A 21,534-nucleotide genomic window follows, 5' to 3' on the forward strand; every position below is an offset into this window, starting at 1 on the left:
ATCTACTAACTTCCGACCGACGGGACACGTGCGACGTCTCACGACCAGAGATCACGACCAGTTTTGTCGTCCATTCTCAACTGTCATTATTTATACGAAGGTATTAGTCACGCGAGCATTCAAGGGTTAACATGCACTAAAATGGCTATTATTGACCCACTTATTTGATTATTATAAAGAAGTTTTTGCTTAGATTTTGAGGTGAGTGACCCATACAGTGCCATAACAGAAAATAGAAATAAGCATCCCTGTTATGAATAGAAAATAAAATTTCATATAGGACTCTGTTAACGAATTTCACGCCGAAGATTCATAACTATTTTCTATGAAAATAATACTAGTCCATCACTAACGTAACAGTAACCACGGAGCCACAATAACTTCATAACAAAAATAACACGCGATAGTAGCGCCAGAGGGTTTCCCGCTCGGAACGCGGAAAATTTGCTTTGCAAATAAAAAAAAATATAAATATATTTATTTTACAAAAAAAACACCCGTATTTGCATTGTGATAGTCCAGATCAATGACCTCTTTGTGAAATATTATAATATGGTTACGTTTTAGTAACATCAGAAAAAAAAGTATTTTAAATGTAATTTGCTTTTTTCTCATTACACTTCTAATGACAGTTCGTGATAATTTGTGTTTTTACCTAAAGATAACACAGCATTAAATTCTATAAAAATACGAGATGGCTGTGTCTTCCAAGCGTTTGAGAAATATAATTATCCTAATTCCATTTATTTACGTTAGAAAACATTTCGTAAAAATAAACACGAAACGCGTTTAACATGACGGTTCTATTTCATTCATTTACTCTATTTGTACGAAGTATTAGGGTCTATTGAGACGCGTATTCTAAAGAGTTGTAAAGAAAGTACAGTCGTGAAGAAATTTTTGCTAAGGAGTAACTATAATTATATTTTTTAAGCTAACCTTAAGTAAACCGATTATAAATTTAGTTTATTATTTGAAAGTACTTATATTAGTAAAATAAAAATTAAACTCAATATAATATATTATAATTATATATCAATTTACAAGATAATACGAAAATTTATTTATACAACTTATAATTTTGTTAACAACTAAAAAGTATTTATTATATTTAAAATCAATTAGATTTATTTCGTCAGAATTAACATTTGAATCATTAAAACTCTCCCAAATTCAATTCCATCACACGATACATGAACGGAGGTGCTAAGTGATAGTGTCAGTCTCACAGACAGACAACAATTAGCACATGCGTCCATAAACCGGTTACCATAGTAACGAGTACACGTCGCTAAACAAACTAATTGGCCGGTTTTATCAATGAGAACGAGTAATTGGTGAATAAGGCGAATTCTATTTAAAGTCGATTCGAGAGTCGGCGGCAATTGTGCTCCAACGAATTATTGCATTTAATTGTCGTTTCGCACGTGTCAAATTGTATTATCATATGGCAATTTCTAGATATAAAATCTATGAATTTTGAAATGTAGATACAATTTTGATCAAGTAATTTTAGTAATAATATGAATATTTTATAAATAAAAACGTCGATTTATTTAAAAAATATAATGATAGATAACTTTCTTTATTTTTTAATTTCTTTTGTTTTAGGCATGCTGAGATCTACATTTGACAGGCCAGATCACGAACGTAAGTAGCAATTATTTAAAAATAACGGTCTGTAAATATCTCACTGCTGGGCTAAGGTCTCCTCTCTATTTGAGAAGAATGCGCTTCGGCTTATTCGCGTACGTTTTCCATTCGTTTCTCTTACGATAAATTATAAACACATGAAAACTTCACGTTTAAGTTTCGCGTATTCTAACCACTGAGCCATCGCAACTAACAACATTTAACTAAACTTGCCAAAGTTAAATATTAATAAGAAACAAATTCGAAAATGTGGTAAACACTTCTGCACTCGATCATACTGTATGAATGAAAATACAAACGAAAAAGTTGGCTGAAAATAAACTAAATACATAGAAATGGTATAATGGGTGATTTTTTCTCTATTTGGCGCTTGTATTTGTTAAATCCTTCACATATAGGCTTTTATGTATTTACTTTCGATATTGAACGAGAGAAAATAGATTTTACGAGCGGCGCCGGCGACTTCTGTTTAGCCATAGACTGTGGAGTTTACTACCTTGTTGGTCTAGTGGCTAGATATATGGCTACAGATCCCGGGGTCCAACGTTCAAACTCCAGGTCGGGAAGTTGAAAAGTTTTTGGGTTCTCACTGACACATACGAATTATCCCACTGTTTGTAGTTTTTATTCGTTAAAATTCTTATGAGTTTATTGACCGCTAGTGGTCGGTGAATATACATTTTACATTCGACACATACAGATTTTCTTACGAAACTTGTGAATAAAATGTGCGTTATTCTTAAACTATGTAATTCGATATAAAGCAACTGAAAACTTAGTTAGCTACACATATTTGAACCCACGGTCTCCTTTTAAGGTACAACACTTTCAACTTATACAATAATATGTGTATCTATTAGTACTAAAACACAAGTTTCTCGCGAACGAACACGTTAGTCTCACGTTTCAATCGAATATAATATTCAATATCCAGGAAATCAATTTCGGGACGTCCTCAAAACTTCTCCATTGCACCGTCTCAGTTTAACGTACTCCACGAACCAACTTTGTCCTTAACAGTATACTTCGCATTAAGCTATCCATAATTTAGCTACCACTAACTTTGTCAATATCAATTTCTACCAAATACATACCCACTTTGAATAAAGTTCTCCGTTGAAGAAAAATGAACGTTTTTTATATATAATTTTGTATTTCATGGGTTTTTTTTTTACAAAATTTTAATCACAATTCACACTTAAATGTACGTACGCGTAAACACAAACATAAAACGCGTAATTATTTATTTATACAATAATATTCCCTAGTTCAATATTTCATATCAATGAATGTATTCTTTAAATATTTCAATATTCAAAACAAACAAAACAAATGTTAGTTTAAATAGAACTTATGTAAAGGATTAATAAAACGGAAACTGTTGAACAGTTTTAGAGACATAACATTAAAATTGAAATACTTTTAAAATGTAAAACAAATAAGAAAACAAAATGAAAAGTTTTGTTTATGCATGTGTGTGTATATATCCAACAGTATAAATGAATACGTTTTAAATAATATAAAATTGTTATAATTATTCGTTTATATGAAAAAAAGATTACTTAAACGTTTCATTTTTAACATTGCATTTGTTATGAAACGAAAAACAAAACCATTATATTGGAATGAAACGAGATACAAAATCATAGCGACAGAGTACTAATTGGTAATATCGCGTCTTACGCAAGAATAAACTCCATCCACCAGATTCCGCACTCCCTCATTACTCTATAACAGGCGTGTTACGTTTGAAACGATTGTTTACTAGTTTGATAGCGAGTTAGCAATTTTCAACACAACTTCTCCGTTTGAGCACGCTGCATGAGCAAGGAAGTTTGAGGCGCCCGGTCGTAAAACGAAGGTAGATTAGATTAATATGTATTTAATTAAATATGAAATATTCCTTTATATTTCCATCATATTCATATATGATATTTTAATATTTTGTAAAAGACATATCATATACTTAAATTTTGAATTACAAGCTTGTCCCTACATCTGTGGAATAAGAAAAAGTCATAGATACTTTCATTTTAATGAATCTTTTACTGAATGTGTCATTTGTCTTCATAAAAATAAATAGCACATTATTGAATGTTAATCGTTGCTTACAAAACAATAACTGAAATGAAAACGGGAATAAAATACTTCAGTAAAATAAAAAATGTCAAAGATAAATAATTAAAACGAACACCATATAAAAAATGAGGTCAACACAAAGATTTAATCAAAGAACTGATGATGTGTTCATCGTTAATTCAATGCATGCCGTTGACTTAAATTGCTCTGCAGAAATTGTCAAAAATCGAATCGAAATTGTGAAAAACTGTTGTACGTGTCCCTGATCTTCAACCGGCAATTTGCTGTCCCATCTGACTCTTCTCGGTGTCAGAGCTAGGGACTAGAAAATATACCTGTTTGCGAAATGCAGTCAGAAGAACACTAATATTATTCTAAATAACATCATTAGCTTTTAAATAACATAATTTCTACAGATGAAACTATTGCATATAAAAAGTGGTATTTAAACCTTATTAGTATAAATTATATTTTAATTTTGCTTAATTAAAACTTATACTTCTGTCTATTTAAAACAATACTCTCTAAAAGTAAAATTTAAACAGTACCTATACATATCCAGTTTTGTACATCTTACGATGTTTTCTGATCAGTGCACTTTGATTTATTTATTTTTCATCTTAGAATTCAATAAAAATAACCGCTCACGCAAATTCGGCTGATGAAAGAAAATCAAGATCGTTCTCTATCGCTGCTAAAGACAGAAATTTTATCTTTTTTTCTCTATACTAATCAATTTCTTCATCATGCCTCTTCCGTACTTCAAACGATTATGAATCAATTTCCTCCTATGAAAAAAACATACAAATTATTTATCGATAAAATAAATTTCTATCATACTGTAAAATAAAAATTAAACGTATTATTATAATAAGCTTATAAATTTTAATACTTCATATGATACTTCATCAGATATCTCAGAAAAATAAGCTTTCAAATGTCAAACATCGTTTCCATAGTTCGTGGCTACTGCCACTCAGACGCCAAGCTGTCAAGTTCTTACAGACTAGCTGTGCTATTCTGTAAGAACACACTTAGTATATTATGTAAGCCGATTTGAGACAAAACGATATTTTGATACTGTTTAAAAAATTCTAAATCTTTTATAATTTACTAAAGTTTTATATTTGGTATTTTAGTTTGCTCTAAATAGTCCGATATATCTTTCTCATGTTTATGAATTCAAAAGTCATAACGATAATACGAAATATCAAATATAACGAACTAACGTTCCGCGAAAATATTCTATCGTGAGTTTCGAATTTGTTCTTACAGAATAGCTGTACTTTTGTCATGTATCGATCATAATGTTGGACTGTTGTGAAGGATGACAGGCTTTCTGTTTCTGTTATTACTTAAGCGTACCTATTGATACCCTTACAAATAAACATAACATAAATTAATATAAGTTGATACATTTTACACCAGTATTTATACCGTCATAAATTCTAACATTACATTCATCTAAAATGTTCCCAATAAATACGACTTTAATAAATATAATATCGTTAAGAGTTTGAATGATTCAAACTTTCTAGATTAATGTGTATTATGAAGTGAGTAAATCCTGAGTCTGCGAAGTTATAAATTGTCAATGTTAAATACTTCAATAAAAGATGTTCTTGAATATTCAACACATAATTTAACATTCATACATATTAATATATACTTAATAAGTATTTAGGTATAAGAGCGTTTAACGAGAAAGCAAGTTAATATTAAAAATTTTGTATTACTTAAAAACAACATGTATAAATAAATTTATAACTATTAGATTATTGCTGGTTCTCGATAGAACTATTCCGAACCGGTGGTAGATTGGGTACAACGTTTACGTTTACGTTACGTTTAATAAAGCTGTGTAAAATGACGATTCAAAAGTGTTTCTAAAAGCCTACTTGAATAAAGTATATTTTGATCTGATTTGAATCATAATAAAACATATCGAAAGGTTTGTTTTTATTTCGATGAATGAAAATAAATATCTAAATCAAATTATTACATTGAAATGATCTGGATTTTATTTATGAACATTTTTAAATATTGTTTATGTTTTTTTTTTTATTATAAAAACATATTCTCAACGATAATGTACACGTAAATAAGTAAAAACTTCAAAGAAATGTGAACTCAATGTAGATGGCGGCATTTTTAATTACACTGACTCGACGCTTAGTAATGAAACGTTAACGTCGCCTTCGTTTCATAAAATCTTATATCAGCCACCTCCTCTTGTCCAAGACCCACGATTTCTTAACAAGTTTTCCGATCTTCTGTATAATAGTCTTCTTTATATTGAAGAAATTATTATTAGTTCCAATATTATGTTCATAAATATAATTTACATCCGAAAGATATTTATTTAAGCTCAGTGAACCACCCTACACTTGTTTTGATTACTCTGAATATACACTATTATTAGAATGTAATTATGTATCAAGTGGATATACCTTATTATAATCCTTTTTCTGAATTTTTTGTTTTATATTTTAATAAAATATTTACTTTATTTAGCGTAAATATAAAACATTTAAAGTTAAATAATATATTTTTTAAATCATTAACATTGTCCCGACGATAAATATGTTGTTGTTATAAATTTATTTGTTTAACTAAAAGTTACAAATGTGGACTGCCAATATGTAGTAAACCAATATGTACTAATCCACTAATTTGTAAAATTATGGTCGATATAATATATATATATATACTTCAGTCCATAAAAAAATATATTCTTAGAGTATAAAATAAAACATACAAATAATACATCAAACGAAAACACAGACGTGTCTGTGTTCGTCTGCGTGTTGTTTAAAATATAAGAAAATCACCGACATTTAAGTGCGTATTTTATTTACGGCTTACTCTCCATTAAGCAAGTTTGAAGCACCGTCGTGTTTAGCCCAACACTTACAGAGTGCAATATCAATATAAAATTCCTATTCTTAAAATGTTTCGAACGTCCTAAGAAATGAAAAAAAACGCCGTTTAACACAAGCGACTACCTGAATCACTTTTCTGTTTAACGAAGGGCAATGTCGTTAAGAAAGGAAGAGGCTCGATTTAACGGAAGAACTCTCTTATCTATGTAACGATCTCGCATTATTTCACGAGATGGATACTGAAGTGAATTTGCATTATTTTTTATCGTTTCGCTGACACTCGATGTTCAGAATTTTTTCTTTGTAGAAAGGAACAATGGCCGGTGAATCTGAGTTTAGTAAAGGTTCGTGAAGGATGTTTTTCTCAGCTTAAAAAAGAATTACTTTTTTGTAATAACGTAATGTCTATCTACGCTTACACTAAAGAACTACAACGTCATTGTGTATTGTTTGGATAACTTGGGGTTATTTTTAAAATAAATTTACGGTTTTTATTTTGATTTCAGAATTTAAAATTGTGCGTTTTTTGTAAAAACTACTTAATTGGTATTTTATTAGGTGTTCCTTAACTGCTACGAATATGCTTGTTTTAAAGTTAATATACTTATTTGTTTTAAAAATTTGTGAGATGTATCTACAAACGTATATTCATACGAACATAACGTATGCGTTGGTGTTTGAAGCAATGCTTAGCTTGTGAGAGGATTGAAAAGAGCAGAGAGGGACGCCCTAGGACATAAGACTTCTACAACAATCACTTCTTTATGCTCAAATTTCACTACATCGAGTATAGATTATTCTTAAACTCATTTTGTGCGGGACACTATTTTATTATCCTATTATGAGAAATGGTCACATACACACATAAAACCTTTAAACACACTGAACGCTAGTGACGTCATAACATTTCGATTGGTCATAGTTTAACAATATTAATCGGTTTAAAAAAACAATATATAAAATCTGTATTTATTATACACAACAATATATCACGTTTTCCATATGTTTTCACAATTTTCTATAACATTTGTACACGTTAACCATATGAATGAGTCCGTCTATAGAGTCTAGACGTGAACTGACTACAAAACGATGTTCCCTGTGGATTTGAAAGCAGAAACAAACCAGCGTTAAACATTTATCCAACAAATATCTTTGTTGTATCTGAGATAAGATAAAATTACACATAATATTAAAAACGTAATGTTTGAGGAAATTAATCAAAACGTACCATCGTAACTAATATGCGCAAGTAAGTTTATTTGTTTGTCTGTTTCGCTTTACTAGTTAACGTATCGTCATGAAATTTTAATTCCTCGTCGTCAGAGATACAGGAAAGAACATAAGGTATTGTCATAGAGTCGGTTTTCTTTCTAGCTTGTATTTTAACAGCTGCGGTCGCTATTTGGTCTAGCAGCCAACTTATGCTGATTATACCAATTGAATAAAGTTTTTTTTTGTCAAGAATGTCACAGAAGACATCCGTAATTAGGTGGGTTGTTCTACTCCTGTGCTTTTTAAGTCAACTCGTGTGTTTTGGGCCTGATCGCTGTCGCTCGCACAGTCATGCCGTTCCATCCGACTTACGTCTGAGATGGAATGAATATATAATATTTTACTTATATTACAATCGTTTCAATCATTCCGAAGATCAAATCGAGCTTAAACTAAAAAAAAAAGAAATTCTTTATGTAATGGTTCCATGAAAAGAACGCCTAAGATTAAGTCTGATATAGTAGATAAGTACATAAATTTAATGTTTGTGGTAATTATGTATTTATTTCAGTTAACTGCGAGATGACTTGTGGTCACGTGGAACTTAAGCTAAGATAGCGTTCAAACCTGTCAAATTCCACTAACTTCCTATAAACCATTCCTTTATTACGGCAGATGGACTTTGCCCCATAATGAAAAAATATGCTGCTACTTTTCCATTAACAAAACTCTAAAATGATCAAAGTCCTAAAAGCAAGTTAACGAAAGAAAGAAGCGATATTACTCACTTTTATTTTAAAGTTAATGTAATTAATTACAATTCATTAAACAATAAAGGTAATTTAAGTCTCTAATAAAAACAAAAATTGTATAGCGAGTATTGATACTCAGTCCAAATTATTTTCATTGCTTATTAAAACTAGATCCGTATAGCGGTATTCTGCCAACTCCCCTCGCATTTTTCGATGCAAGATATTATTATGGGCGCCTAAGGAGTCGTTTTCTGTACGCCCACTTATAATTTGCGGGTGTTGGGCTCTGGTATCCTCGGCGGAGAACGTTATCGGCATCGATACGGTTATGGCTGCAAAAATTACGCCATAAAGTCGACTGCACTGCGCTTACTAAGACGGTAGCACAAAACGCTTTTCTACCTTAATACAATTGATAATATCTATCTAAAAATACGCCCATTTGTACAACAGAAGTTAATTAAAAGAAAACTGTGCGTCTAAATTTATATGTAATGTATATAACAGTTTATCATTTCCATTTCCCCTAATATCTGAGTTTGCTCTTTAGCGATAAGGCCAAAAACAAATATATATTTTTTATTTTCACTGTAACTAATTTCAAAACATTAAAAAATTAGAATACTATTAAAGAATTAGCAATTTCTAACTCAAGTTAGTAAAAGCTGATCAATCAATGATTTGGTTGCTAAACATGCAATTTTAATTATTCCCCTTCTGTCATTATACTTTCTCGCTCAAACTTAAATATACCAATACATTGGCAAGACTTAAGAAGGACTTCATTATATTCCAGTTTTGAAAAAAATCCTTACATGAAACGACAATCCAACAAGCCCTCTCAAGTTATAAATCAATGAATATCAAATATTGATGGCAGTATTTTCCATCTGTAAAGATATTTCATAATTACATCGCATTCTAGACCACTTCATTCCCTCATTAATTAATACGTATTAAATTATGTAACATTGCCTTCATTATCGAGACTGTTGTTAGAATTTACATTTTAATGATAGCTTTTTACGTTAATAAGCGTGATTTGATTGTTTAGAAATTAATACTAATATTGAAATGTGAATAGTTGTATCCATTATTTTTAATTGTTGTGGGGCTTCCGTCTGTGTATGTAACACCAACTCATCATTTATTCTAGCGCCAAGATCGATACTTTGTATGCTGTGTTTGTAAGAAGGTTGAGAGAGTTTCGAAGTCTACATTGTCCTACAAAAGCGTTATTAACCCGATGTAATCGAGTTATAGAATTAACAAGTTTATGTTTATTTCTTGTGTTAACATTTACAATACGAGCATATAATATATGATATAATTTATTTTGTATAATATGGTTTTATGTTATTTTTTTCTTTATCCTTACTACCACATTATTGTAGAAATAAATTTGTCAGACTCAATTTCTAAAAGGTCACAAATAAAATAAAAGAAGTAACTTGCAAATCCGATTCGTCTACACGAAGTTCATAGCTTAACTAATTTCGTAGAAAAAAATCCACCAAATTGTCCAACTCACAAAGTATAAACGTAAATACAGAGTTCTAAAATATTCACTAGATTCTCCAAAAAAATCCATTGAAACTTTATTGTATCGGAATGAGAGTTTACAGTTTGTCTTGCGACTCAGCCTTGGTTCGTAACTTCATTCCGAAGTTCTATGAAATAATATTAACCGTTGACTTGCTACGCACATAGTATGTATAATAAAGAAAATTATAATGACAGTTGTACAAAAAAAGAGATGAGTCGTGGGATAGCCGACTGTAACTAAGTTGCTTTATATATTTTATGTGTGAAATAAATTAACAACACTTAAGAATAATTAAATGACAAAAAATAAAATTGTATTTAAAATCGCAAGTGAATTAAGGCATAGATTAAGATTTCCTTATGGAAAAATTTCAGCCAGTTCACTCTACTGTAACCATAAAAGAACTTCGTTCCAAAAACTTGCTTACACTGAATCTATTTATTTGAGCATGAGCTGAGTAAATAGGCGACCCTATAGTAGACGCCAGCACTGCAAGATATTTACACCTCTAATGTATAAACCTTGGGATCTGAAATCCTACTACCGAAAATTATATGTAGCGAACACTACTATAAAGTTTATGAACATCTGCAAGCTCTATTTTGGTTTTGCTGGCGTTAACGAACAAACAATACTCATCTCTTCATATTTGCGTGATTAAAATATTACCAAAAAAGTTAGTTTAATCACTTTTAAACTAGATAATTTTACCGAGATCCATTTTAATTGATTAATGTGCTTTACTATCTACTAATATATAAGTTACGTTACAAATTTATGCAGTAATAAAATATCATTACAGTAAAGTCGAGTAAAAATGTTACAGAAAGTTTTACATTCGCGTATAGTTCGATAAAATTTTCACATCGACTGAACGAGTTCCTTCATTGCAATTTTAAATACAATTACGAATAATTAAAATATAATAAAATTGCTGTGAAACAATAATTTCCATTAAAGTAGATTTAATTAACACAATCAAAGAATTCGATGGCGTTTTCATTTATCAAATGAATTTTAAATATAATTTAATTATATCAGCAAATTTTATTTAAAATAAAGTGTAAACTGGTTTTGATTTTATGTAAAACTTGTTGTGTTTATATTATGATTTAAATTTCATTTTATGAAAATGAACTTAACGGTTTCAAATACAAACTCTAATTTTGAATTACTAACTTTTGAAATAAGACTAGATAATTTCTATATGAAAAAGGAACTAAGAATCATAATAAAAAATAATTCTATTTAAAAATAAAACAAAAAATGAGAAAACAATATACTTTTTAATTTGTAGACGTACGGCATAACAGTTGAACGGCATAAGTACAGCAACTATGTAGTACCTACTGTCAACATTTACTCGAACAGCGTCTTGTTTCGTTTTATTACTGCTTGCCTTAGTATATTTAATTAATTTTTATATATCACCACACATCAGTTATACGATTCGCGCGTCTTTGTTACTTAAGGAGAACTAATAAAAAAACTAGACTTAGTATAAAACCGAAGATAAACCAATATAGAAGTAATGAGGATTTTAACCAAAAGTTTTTTAATCTCGTATCTTCAACATGTTGAATCAAGTATTAATCGGTTCGTTTGCTTAGAGACGAACACTGTGAGATGACATGTAAAAGAGTATTATATTTATTACAATATAAAAATTAAGAATTCTTTAATGAAATATTGAATTGAAATTTTATATACTTACATTGTAATCTTAGACACAAACAACGCTTAATATTTAATTCTGTAATAATTCAATATCTTATATTTATTAAATTTTATCCGAACCTGTAACTGTAACTAATTCCTAATATCAAAAATATCGGACTGTCTTCTTTTGCTCATATTTTTAAAATGAAAAAAGAAACTTAATTGTCGCAACTAAAAGCCGGAAACTTAAGTCGACTGTTCCCTTTAATAAACTCGGTCCGTTTAACCGTTTCAATTAACTAGGTGAGGTTATGAAACTCTTTTGTTGCCAAATGCCTTTGCTTTGAAATTATTTGATTGATCTAAATCTTGTATATACTATGCATCCAGATTATGATTAAAATTACTGTAGCTCAAAATTAATTGGTCTTATAAATTGATACAGACGTAGGACAATAATTATTACGACCGATTTAAAAAAAAATGGTGCTCGACTCACGATAAGATAAGAAGAATAAAATGAATCGTTCCTCGTTCTTTGACAGCTAATATTTGTTTTTCTATTTTGAATCCGTGAATGAAATAGAACATATACAAATAATTATATCAATACTTAGGAATATCGATAGATAGATCGTTACTAGAACAGAAAGAGCTATTTAATATTTTCCATATGAAGGCTATTTTTACTGGCTCTAGAGCTGATAACAATTTTCCTCAAACCATTAGCGAATTCCATTTAAAAATAGTCTCCAATTGTTAGCGTCGGCATTTTCTACGTTCAACGAGACAAGAAAAATATTCATAGCAATAAAACATGTATTACCCATCATTGTATCTGCTAAGAGCATCTCATGTCGGACTAAATCGCAGGCTAACGAGACGATTTCAACCGCTTTCAATGTCTACCACTTGTCCTCGATTCTATCGCGTATTGTCCGCCGTTTGTAAGATTGAACCTATTGTGACGTCAGATTATATGACCAGAAGTGAAATGACCATGTAACGATAAGCGCTATCGTTTAGCTTACTTTAAAATTTATTGTTTTAATAGTTTAAAATCGTGCGCTTAATGTTTTATTAAAAAATAACTAATCTGTTACAGATTTAAAAACATTTCATGCATTTTTTTTTAATATTTTCCTTTTTAATAATATATGTAATATTATTATGCATTAGCATAGAAATGTAAAAGGAATATTTTTATATCAAATATATTTTGGTAATATTATATAATCAATCAAGACTTTGTGTGTATAGATATTTCATAAAGTCCTTAGAAAGACGACAGACGACATATTTTCTTGGAACTTCATGAAGTCAACTATAAAAGATTGGTTCAGATTTTCCATTTTATTGAACACGAGGCATTCCAAATAGCTTAGCGATGAAAGCGTTCATTTACTCTCTCTATTTTTCGATTCCCAATCAATGTCCGCGAGAACAAATAGTTCTGTCCACGAACTTTTTTCTTTTGCATTCCATTGATGACTTACAATACTCTTTGTTCTTTGCACTAGTCGTTCGAATGATATTGCTTTGTTACCGACTCTGCTTGCGAACAACTCTTTATGTAAGAAATTTCCTAATTGAGCTCCGATGGTCTAACTTTAACATGAAACTTTAAGTAATTCAATATCTCAATAAGACGCGATTATTATCAGACTTGTGTTATGAAAATTTTAGTGTATATAATGCCTTTGCCTAAACTTGTTTGGGAACAAAACAAAACTTTTCAAATTAGATAATATTGAAGCGGTCGATACCTTTTTGTGCAAATTCTAATCTAAATTTGAATCAGACTCGGTTTGTTAATATTATTTGTTGGACTTTTGTTCTAATCATTTCAATAACGATAATTCCTTTGGTGTTTTATCTTTTTTTATCATTTGATTGACGTTATATACTTACTTTTTTTTATATACAATTTGAATTGAACAGTAAAAACGCGTTATATCTTCCACAATAGTATTCGATTTATAAAAAAGAAAAAAAATCTTGACGGTACAGATGTATGCAAGCTAGACTAGGTAAGTCTCACCAGCTCATCACTTATTCTACTACTAAACAACTCTACTTAGTATTGTTGTATTTCGATTTTAAATGTGACTCAGTGTAATTAGATCATAAGCATACTTCTTAGTTCGCAAGGTCATTGGCACCTTGGTGATCTAAGGAATGGTTCACATTTCTGACAGCGCCAATGTCCATTATGACAATTTATCATCAGGCAGCTTATTTGCCAATCCAGCTATTCAAAATAAATAAATATATCCAATCAAATAATTATTCCTATATTTTATCTTTCACCTAATATTCTTTCTAGTAATTAATAAGATTCGAGTTCGAGACACTTCACGAGTTGATTTACTCATTAGTGAATACTTATAAATGATTCAATATTTTCTTAATTACTAGCGCAGTTGCTATGGAACAATTAAGAGTATTTTCTGACTCTTATCACTTGACCAGTATAACAGTATATTGAAAGACGTCACAACGACTAACTTAGGTAGGAAGAAAAATTACATAAATTGGAGTCGGTGATGTATTAAAATATCTTCACATACATATATACCATCCCTTCGGTGGTACGATTTTAGTCAGGCAATTCTCTACAACATTAATTATAATAGTTATGTTTAAGTTCAGACATGCCGGTTGTAAAATTTTATTATAATACGTACTAATAAAATTTAGATGAGAGAAGCCTACGTAGATTTGATCTTTTCTATTTAAAAGAACTGATCGCTTTTTTATATTTTACAATCTAGTCTTATATTTTCATATGTTTATACCTGAACGTATGGAACAAAAGGGAATACATGTACTTCAATGCGGAAAGATAACTCTAGTTATTATTCTAACTTTCATTTTTGTGTTTTTCTATTGTATTGTATTTCATGGAAATAAAGTATTTTTGTGTAAAAATATCATGCTTTGTTTCCATTCATATTATTCGTATTAAACATTTCAGTTTTTTGATTCAACATAAAACATTTACATTTTATGAATTCGACATCGCAAAGACAACCTTCGAAAACTTTTTTTAATCACAATAGGCGTATCATTCCCATGGGACGGCGAAACTTTCCAGCGAATCGGCAGGCCTATTAAAATGTTTTCCAGCAATGAATTCGCTATTTAAGCACCAATTAAGGGCTCGGCGTCAGATAGCGAAAGCGGAATTCGCAACTCAATCGCAATTATTTTCCACTCGCAAGAAAACTTGAAGCGAGCGTTAATTGTGGGCTAGGTAGGCGACACGATGCTCGGGACGTTTAGAGTGAGCGGGACGACATTTATCCTACTCTGAAAATTTTTAATTATGAAAAAGTTGAGAATAAGTAATAAAACTGTAACAACTGAAAATGATAATGATGAAAATGATATCAAGACCCAGTGTCCGTCTATTTAAATTGTCAATATATATTTTAATTTTTGTGATATAAATATGATCATCAATTTGTGATTATTAAACAAATTGATGTGAGTAAACACATTCACATAGTATACTGAAATTTTAGACGACAAAAGAATCTCTTCCATATCGTACAATATAAAGATCCTCCAATGGACAAGCAGGAGGTGTGACGTCATTAGCAATCTCCTCCGTGGCTGTGCTCGTGGCAAATTGAAGCAATTACAATGTACAGTTGTTTTGGTACCCCCACCCCTCCAACCCCCCACTTAAACTAACAACGCAGTAATTCCAATACCGATAATACTCAAGTGACAGTATATTAAAAAGGGATAAAGGCTAACAAATTTTTCTTCGTTTTCTGTTTTATAATTAATTGGTTTTTAATTTTTTTTTATTTCCAACACCGAATTTATATGAATATTGCCTTATACACTAACAAGGATTTATTTTGCTTGTCTGTAATCGATGAAAATGCAAAACAAAAATTTAGTTTTAATAAATGATTTGATTCGGACTTGCATTACATATAAAAGTATTTATGATACGCTTACCACAATATTTAAAAACCAATTAATTAATATTTATAATATTAGCATGTCATTTACATAAAATATTTTCTTAATTTAATTATAAGAAAAATTCCGTTGAAACGTTTCCTCTGTAGCTTCCTGTTTCACAGCAATAACGCGAACAATTTATAAAAATACAACAGAAGGTATGAAATAAAAGCCAAAAAGAACTCAACGCAGATGGCGCCACGTGAAATATTAACTAAATTTGAAAGAGAATTTCGAACCGTGCGAAATGGCCCGTGCGAAATTTACTATTGCTATCCGTGGATCGAGCGCTCTATCGATCTGTGAGGTGAAGTTTAATATAACGTTGTAATAAACAGACATATGCTTTAATGGCAAATGGGCCCTAATAATTCTTATGACGTCACTAGATTTTCATTGTTTCTTTGCCCTAGGTGACATTGGTCTAATATTCAATGCCTTTTCAACTAACAAAAGGCTGAATGTCGAACGAATAATTCGATTATATTTATTTATTATAAAAAGTGCATAAAAAGTGCATTGCTGATGTGTAAAAATATTATGTATATAGAACGCCAGGCATAGGCATATATACCTTAGTTTAAATAGCGATTATGCATAGTTTTATAGATTATGATAAAATCTACCGTATGTTTTTAGAAAATAATGGAATAAATTGAATTTGTTAATACAAAGAAAACTCATACTAATATTTTACACTTTGGTCTCATAAAAATCAAAATAATCATAAATTTATATTTGTATTTTTATCAATATTAACATCATCATATATTTTGCCTTAGAAAATCTCAAGCGCAAACATTACATAAATAAACTCAATATAAATGGTGTATAGTCTAGTCTATACATAATTAGTCAAACAATTAATATAACAGACCACGTGACAAACCTCTATGGATTTGGTCTTTGATAGGTCCTCATATTTTATTCTCTCTAATTATTAAATGGCGTATCTACATCACTAGTACTCAAAGCTCTTCGTTACTCAAACCGCTAATTTCATATTTATCATTGGCCGTATTTTTTATTACAATAAACTTGAAACTAAGTAATCAGTAACAAAATTCGCATGGAGATTTAAATAAATACCCTTTGCCTATACTTTCAAAGGGTTTCTTGTTCTTTATACATAATAACTGTAATTGTAAGTGATTTAACAATAGTGTATATCATAATGGAAGTAATATTGCTTAGTTTTAAAATACTCAAATCTGTTGTAGAATATTCAATATATTTTTGAATATACAGTAATATCCATAAAAGCTGATTTAAATACTATTAATACAAGAATTGAAAATAAACGTGTATTCCCTGCTTTCCACTTGCATACGGTACGGAGAACGTTTGTGGGCAATGGTATACGCATATATAATAAGATACCAGAAAGTATAATCAATTTACCATTTAACAAATATAAAAGTTTATTCAATTAGTTATTCAATTAGTCTTATTATTAATTTTAATAATACTTTTTTAGTAGGCTCGTGTTCCATTGTAAATAATAGACAGATGCAGGATACAATTACATTACATTAATATATTTTAGATCTAGGTATCTATATTTTTTTAAATAACTTTTGCTATTTGCAATAATTGTTTTTTAAGGTGAAATCAATATAATTACTTTTTTCTGGTCTGTACGAGTTCACTGTTATTTAATTGGGGAGTAATGAGTTTCGTCTTAACAAAACGATGGTTAAAATTTCCTCTTGATACTAATAAGGTAGTGCACGTCGAGTGCTTGAAAGCACTAACCCAAGCATCCCAGACCTAGTTTCGTCTTTGCATTTTGAGCGCTGAACGCTGCATTAAGCTGAATTTTTTATTCGTACAGTTTTTCCTGTTCTTTTTCATAATTAATTAGTAGTTTCCAACTAGACATATTTTTTATTTTTTAAAAAAGATTATTTTATCATTAATCATTACGCGAAATTATCTCCAAGATGTTATTTTATGTAGTTATATTATTAGATGGTTAGGAAAATTTACTTTTATTTTAATTTAGCGAACATATTTTATGCGTGATATCGGTATAAAATAAGCTTGTTAAAATTTTAAAAAAATCTTCTTTATTCAATAATATATTTTGTTTCAAGTAGCAAAACATTTAAAACGCTTCCTACTTCGCGCTATAAATTTTTACAAGCGCGTATGCTCTTTAGCGAGAAACGACTATGCCATAGCATAAAGCTACGAACTACGTAACCACGTAGCTAACTCGTAGCACCTATTTTAGCTGAGCGCCTCTCTTTGTTTTGTTAATTCTTTTGCAGCTACGATTTCAACATATAAAACCAAAAATGGTGTAACTGTAACAGAGATGTATGTTTATTGCTATTTTGAAAAGGCCAATTTTTTATGTATTGCTGTACTATGTCCAGATTGGGTCTATATATGGCATCATTACATCAAATGCAATCTCCAACTTTGTTTTTTTCTCAATATTCTCATTTGAACCTTTTCTTTTCTGATATTTTATTCGAAATACCCATAACTAATTTTAAGTATTTTTTTGAAATGTTTACACATTAAATATATATAGGCAACAAAAAGTAAATAAATTTATCTAAAAGAAATCCTGGTTTCAAATCAGCAGAGTTAGCGATTGTTTTGTTCGTGCCTGGCGAGTGCCCAGCGCACGTGGCCTGCTTACAAATCAACCTAGACTTGGTTATAGGCTGCCTACTTCCAGTCAAAAAAATAATGCTTACGATAGAAAAAATAATTAAGGAGCTTATATTTAAAAATATAAGTTAAATAAATAATATGTAATATGTATTAATAAAATAAAATTTATACAATTTAATGAAAGTCTAATATGATTGACGAAAAAAATAAACAGTTTTTAATAAACACAATATTTCGATATGTTTGTAATATATCGCAGTAAGCTATTTGATGAATAGATTCAGCAGAGTAACTACATCGTGGTTCTTTCATGAATATATTTTTGCGATAAAAATGTAACTGATTTTACCATTGAAATCATCTTACCAATGTAAAGAAATAATATGAATAATACTTTTAACATTAATCTTTAACCTTTAACATTTTTTTAATTATCAAATAATATAAAACCCGCAAAGTTCTTCTTCTTCATTTTGTAATGAACATTAATTATCTCTACTTAATAAACAGCGTATAATATTTCATCCGCAAATCAACTTATCGATAACTGATCCGACGCCTGTTCCTCAGTACAATTCATCTCGTACCACGTTTAAAAATATAAATTCCGCTTAAAATCCGCATGTGCCTTAACCCGTCGGCCGCTTGCCAAAAGTCCGGGTCACGTGCGCTTACATAACCCTCGACTGCCGTTGTAATTTTAAGAAGTATATTGGTTTAGTTTTTAGCGCAACTTCGCTGCCAACCGGGCCAGAATTAACCCAAGTTGCTTTATTGCGATTTTGTGGTCTTCTCGACAAATAGTGTGCGGCGCTGTTAAATATTATGCCGCCGAAACTCGACTAAATAAAGACTTTAACTCCGTTAACAAACTCTTGTATTTATTTTTCAACTGGCCACTTCTTGTTTGAGCTTGTGCAGTTTCTTATTCCATGGACTTTCAAAGTTGGAATTTGTTTTGAAATGATTTCTTAATTTAAATTTATTTTACAAAACTCGCGACCTAGTTTATAGATTTCTTAAATTATATATTTCACTGCCGTATCGAGAAAAGTTGATCGTTAATTTGGAGTAATTCTATTAGTAATTATACTATTGAGTTTTATGTCATTTAGTTTTATAACTATCTTTCAATTACTATATACTTGAGTTCCTAGTACTTATCTAAATTTGACTACTATACCCTATTCAAGTTAGCTTGATCTTTTTGACAGACGGTCTAGTGATGAGAAACAGAAAATATAATATATATAACAGTCGATGGAACGATGGAATGCGTAATTCAAATTAGAATTCAATTTTTTTTAACTTATTCTCTAAAAAGAGTTGTACCAGCTAAAGAGACCCCAACCACTAGCCAAAGAGACCCCAACCAAAAGGACCCCCGTTCGTAACAATAACTTAACAATGATCTTTAATAAGGATTTTTGTAATCGATATTTCTAGCACTTACTGCCTATTATTCGCGTCCCTACCGTCCAACCGATGTAACATTGTACAAGCGTCTATTATTTTCAGTGTTTCTATTTAAATTTTTCTTTGAAGCAATAATATATAATAGAAAAATTCTTAAAATTTTCGGAAAACGCTTGAATCTTTAAGAACTTTTGTATTATATGTATTTTTTTAAATATTTTTACAATTTTTAAAATCATTAAAATAAGAAAATAATATGTTCGTCATTGCAAAGTTATGTCGATTAGAAAAATTGACATCTGTCAAAAAGATCAAGCTATCTTGTACAAAGTTATATTTGTTATCTCACAGCTTGTACCTAATGTACATTACATTGTAGCCAGGAAAATACATTTCAGTGAGCATGCAATTTTTGCAACAAGAACCCAATCCTAGAAACCCGGCCGAAGATCTCCCTCGCAAATTTACCTACGTAGTGTAGAAACAAAGCGCTCCTGATTCGATTTAGCGACGAACGAACGATATCGTCTTTGATGTACGAATCAAAGGCAGCGATCCGTCTGTAATACACTTACCCGGGCCATTTCAGCCCCTTAACCCTGCCAGCGTTGCAGCCGGTTCAATAAGATTTTCATTAAGCGTTGAAAAGTTTTTAATGAGTGCGCATTTTGTACCCCACCCCAGCGGTGCAGTGTTTAGAAACAATCCAATGTCATATTAATAGGATGCTTAGTGCAATAAAATTGGATTCCATTTCTATTCAAAGTTTCTATTCCAGACGTAGAGTCTGGAATGGTGTCTGAGTGGATCTTGTAACTATTGTATAGATTGTTAAAATAAAAATCTATTAGGATTAGTGTATGTTGTTTTATATTTCCAACCTGTCATTTTTAATGGGGAGTTTTTTATTATTTTATTTAATGTCATTACAAAGGCAATTAAAAAGGTTAGGAAAAATGACATGACATTGCTACTGTAAATTATGTACGGTTATTATCGAATCGAAAAGTTTGAAACGAAACATTTTAAAAAGAATATACAAATTAGTGTCACGAGAAATAATTATTTCCTTGTAAGTGTTTAATAAATTATACTTTAGTAGTATGTTTTTAGGAACCAAGCTTAGTACACGAAATGCATTACAAGTAACTGCATTGCCAGCGCAACGTAGCGCCACGTAACGCCGCGATGAAGGCATCAATCAAGTGGCGTGGCGAAAGAACCACTTATCAGATCTGCCCTATTTGCTCCTACTTATAAGTAATTTCCTCGAATCGATTTGTTTTGTTGGTTTAAGGGTAGTAGCGTTAAAGACGTTTCACAAAGCTCAGCTGTTATTAAAAAAGGTTTTCATGATTCACGCAATAACCCTAATAATATACTTTGTTGAAAAGTGTACACAAAACACGCTTTCAGTTTTATAACTACGCTGATCTGTCACAAATATGTAAAGGTTAATTAAAATATAATTTTTTTTAAACTTAAACTAACAGAAACAGTATAAGAATATATGTAGTAAGCGTATTGGTACAGTAGAAATATAAGTTTAACAAAAAAAAATCTTGAAGCATTTTTTCATCACAAATTATGATTTCGTTAATAAAACGTAATTTAATGCCCTTATAATAGTACAGTGTGTATCGAGCTTAATAGGCTTGATACCCACAAGACAGGCAATCTATTGCCAGCGAAGTCACTTGTCAAAAGTCAGCGATAGACGTTG

At 30.3% G+C, this 21,534-nt stretch overlaps 2 protein-coding genes across 8 annotated transcripts in view; both read left to right on the top strand.

Annotated features, from left to right (window-relative positions):
- The window catches only part of LOC113397410 (calnexin), a 372,199-nt gene that overhangs the window by 286,455 nt on the left and 64,210 nt on the right, over window positions 1-21,534 (top strand). The gene's annotated exons all lie outside the window — the stretch shown is intronic.
- LOC113397455 (teneurin-m) overlaps window positions 1-21,534 on the top strand; it is a 214,979-nt gene that overhangs the window by 153,669 nt on the left and 39,776 nt on the right. For all 5 annotated transcript variants that reach the window (XM_026635800.2, XM_026635802.2, XM_026635801.2 and 2 more), the window contains one exon: window positions 1,612-1,650. In XM_026635800.2, coding sequence (XP_026491585.2) covers window positions 1,612-1,650 — 39 coding nt within the window. The remainder of the gene's footprint in view (window positions 1-1,611; window positions 1,651-21,534) is intronic.

This window comes from Vanessa tameamea, chromosome 3, assembly GCF_037043105.1.
Source record: "Vanessa tameamea isolate UH-Manoa-2023 chromosome 3, ilVanTame1 primary haplotype, whole genome shotgun sequence".
In the NCBI taxonomy this organism is placed as follows: Eukaryota; Metazoa; Arthropoda; class Insecta; order Lepidoptera; family Nymphalidae; genus Vanessa; species Vanessa tameamea.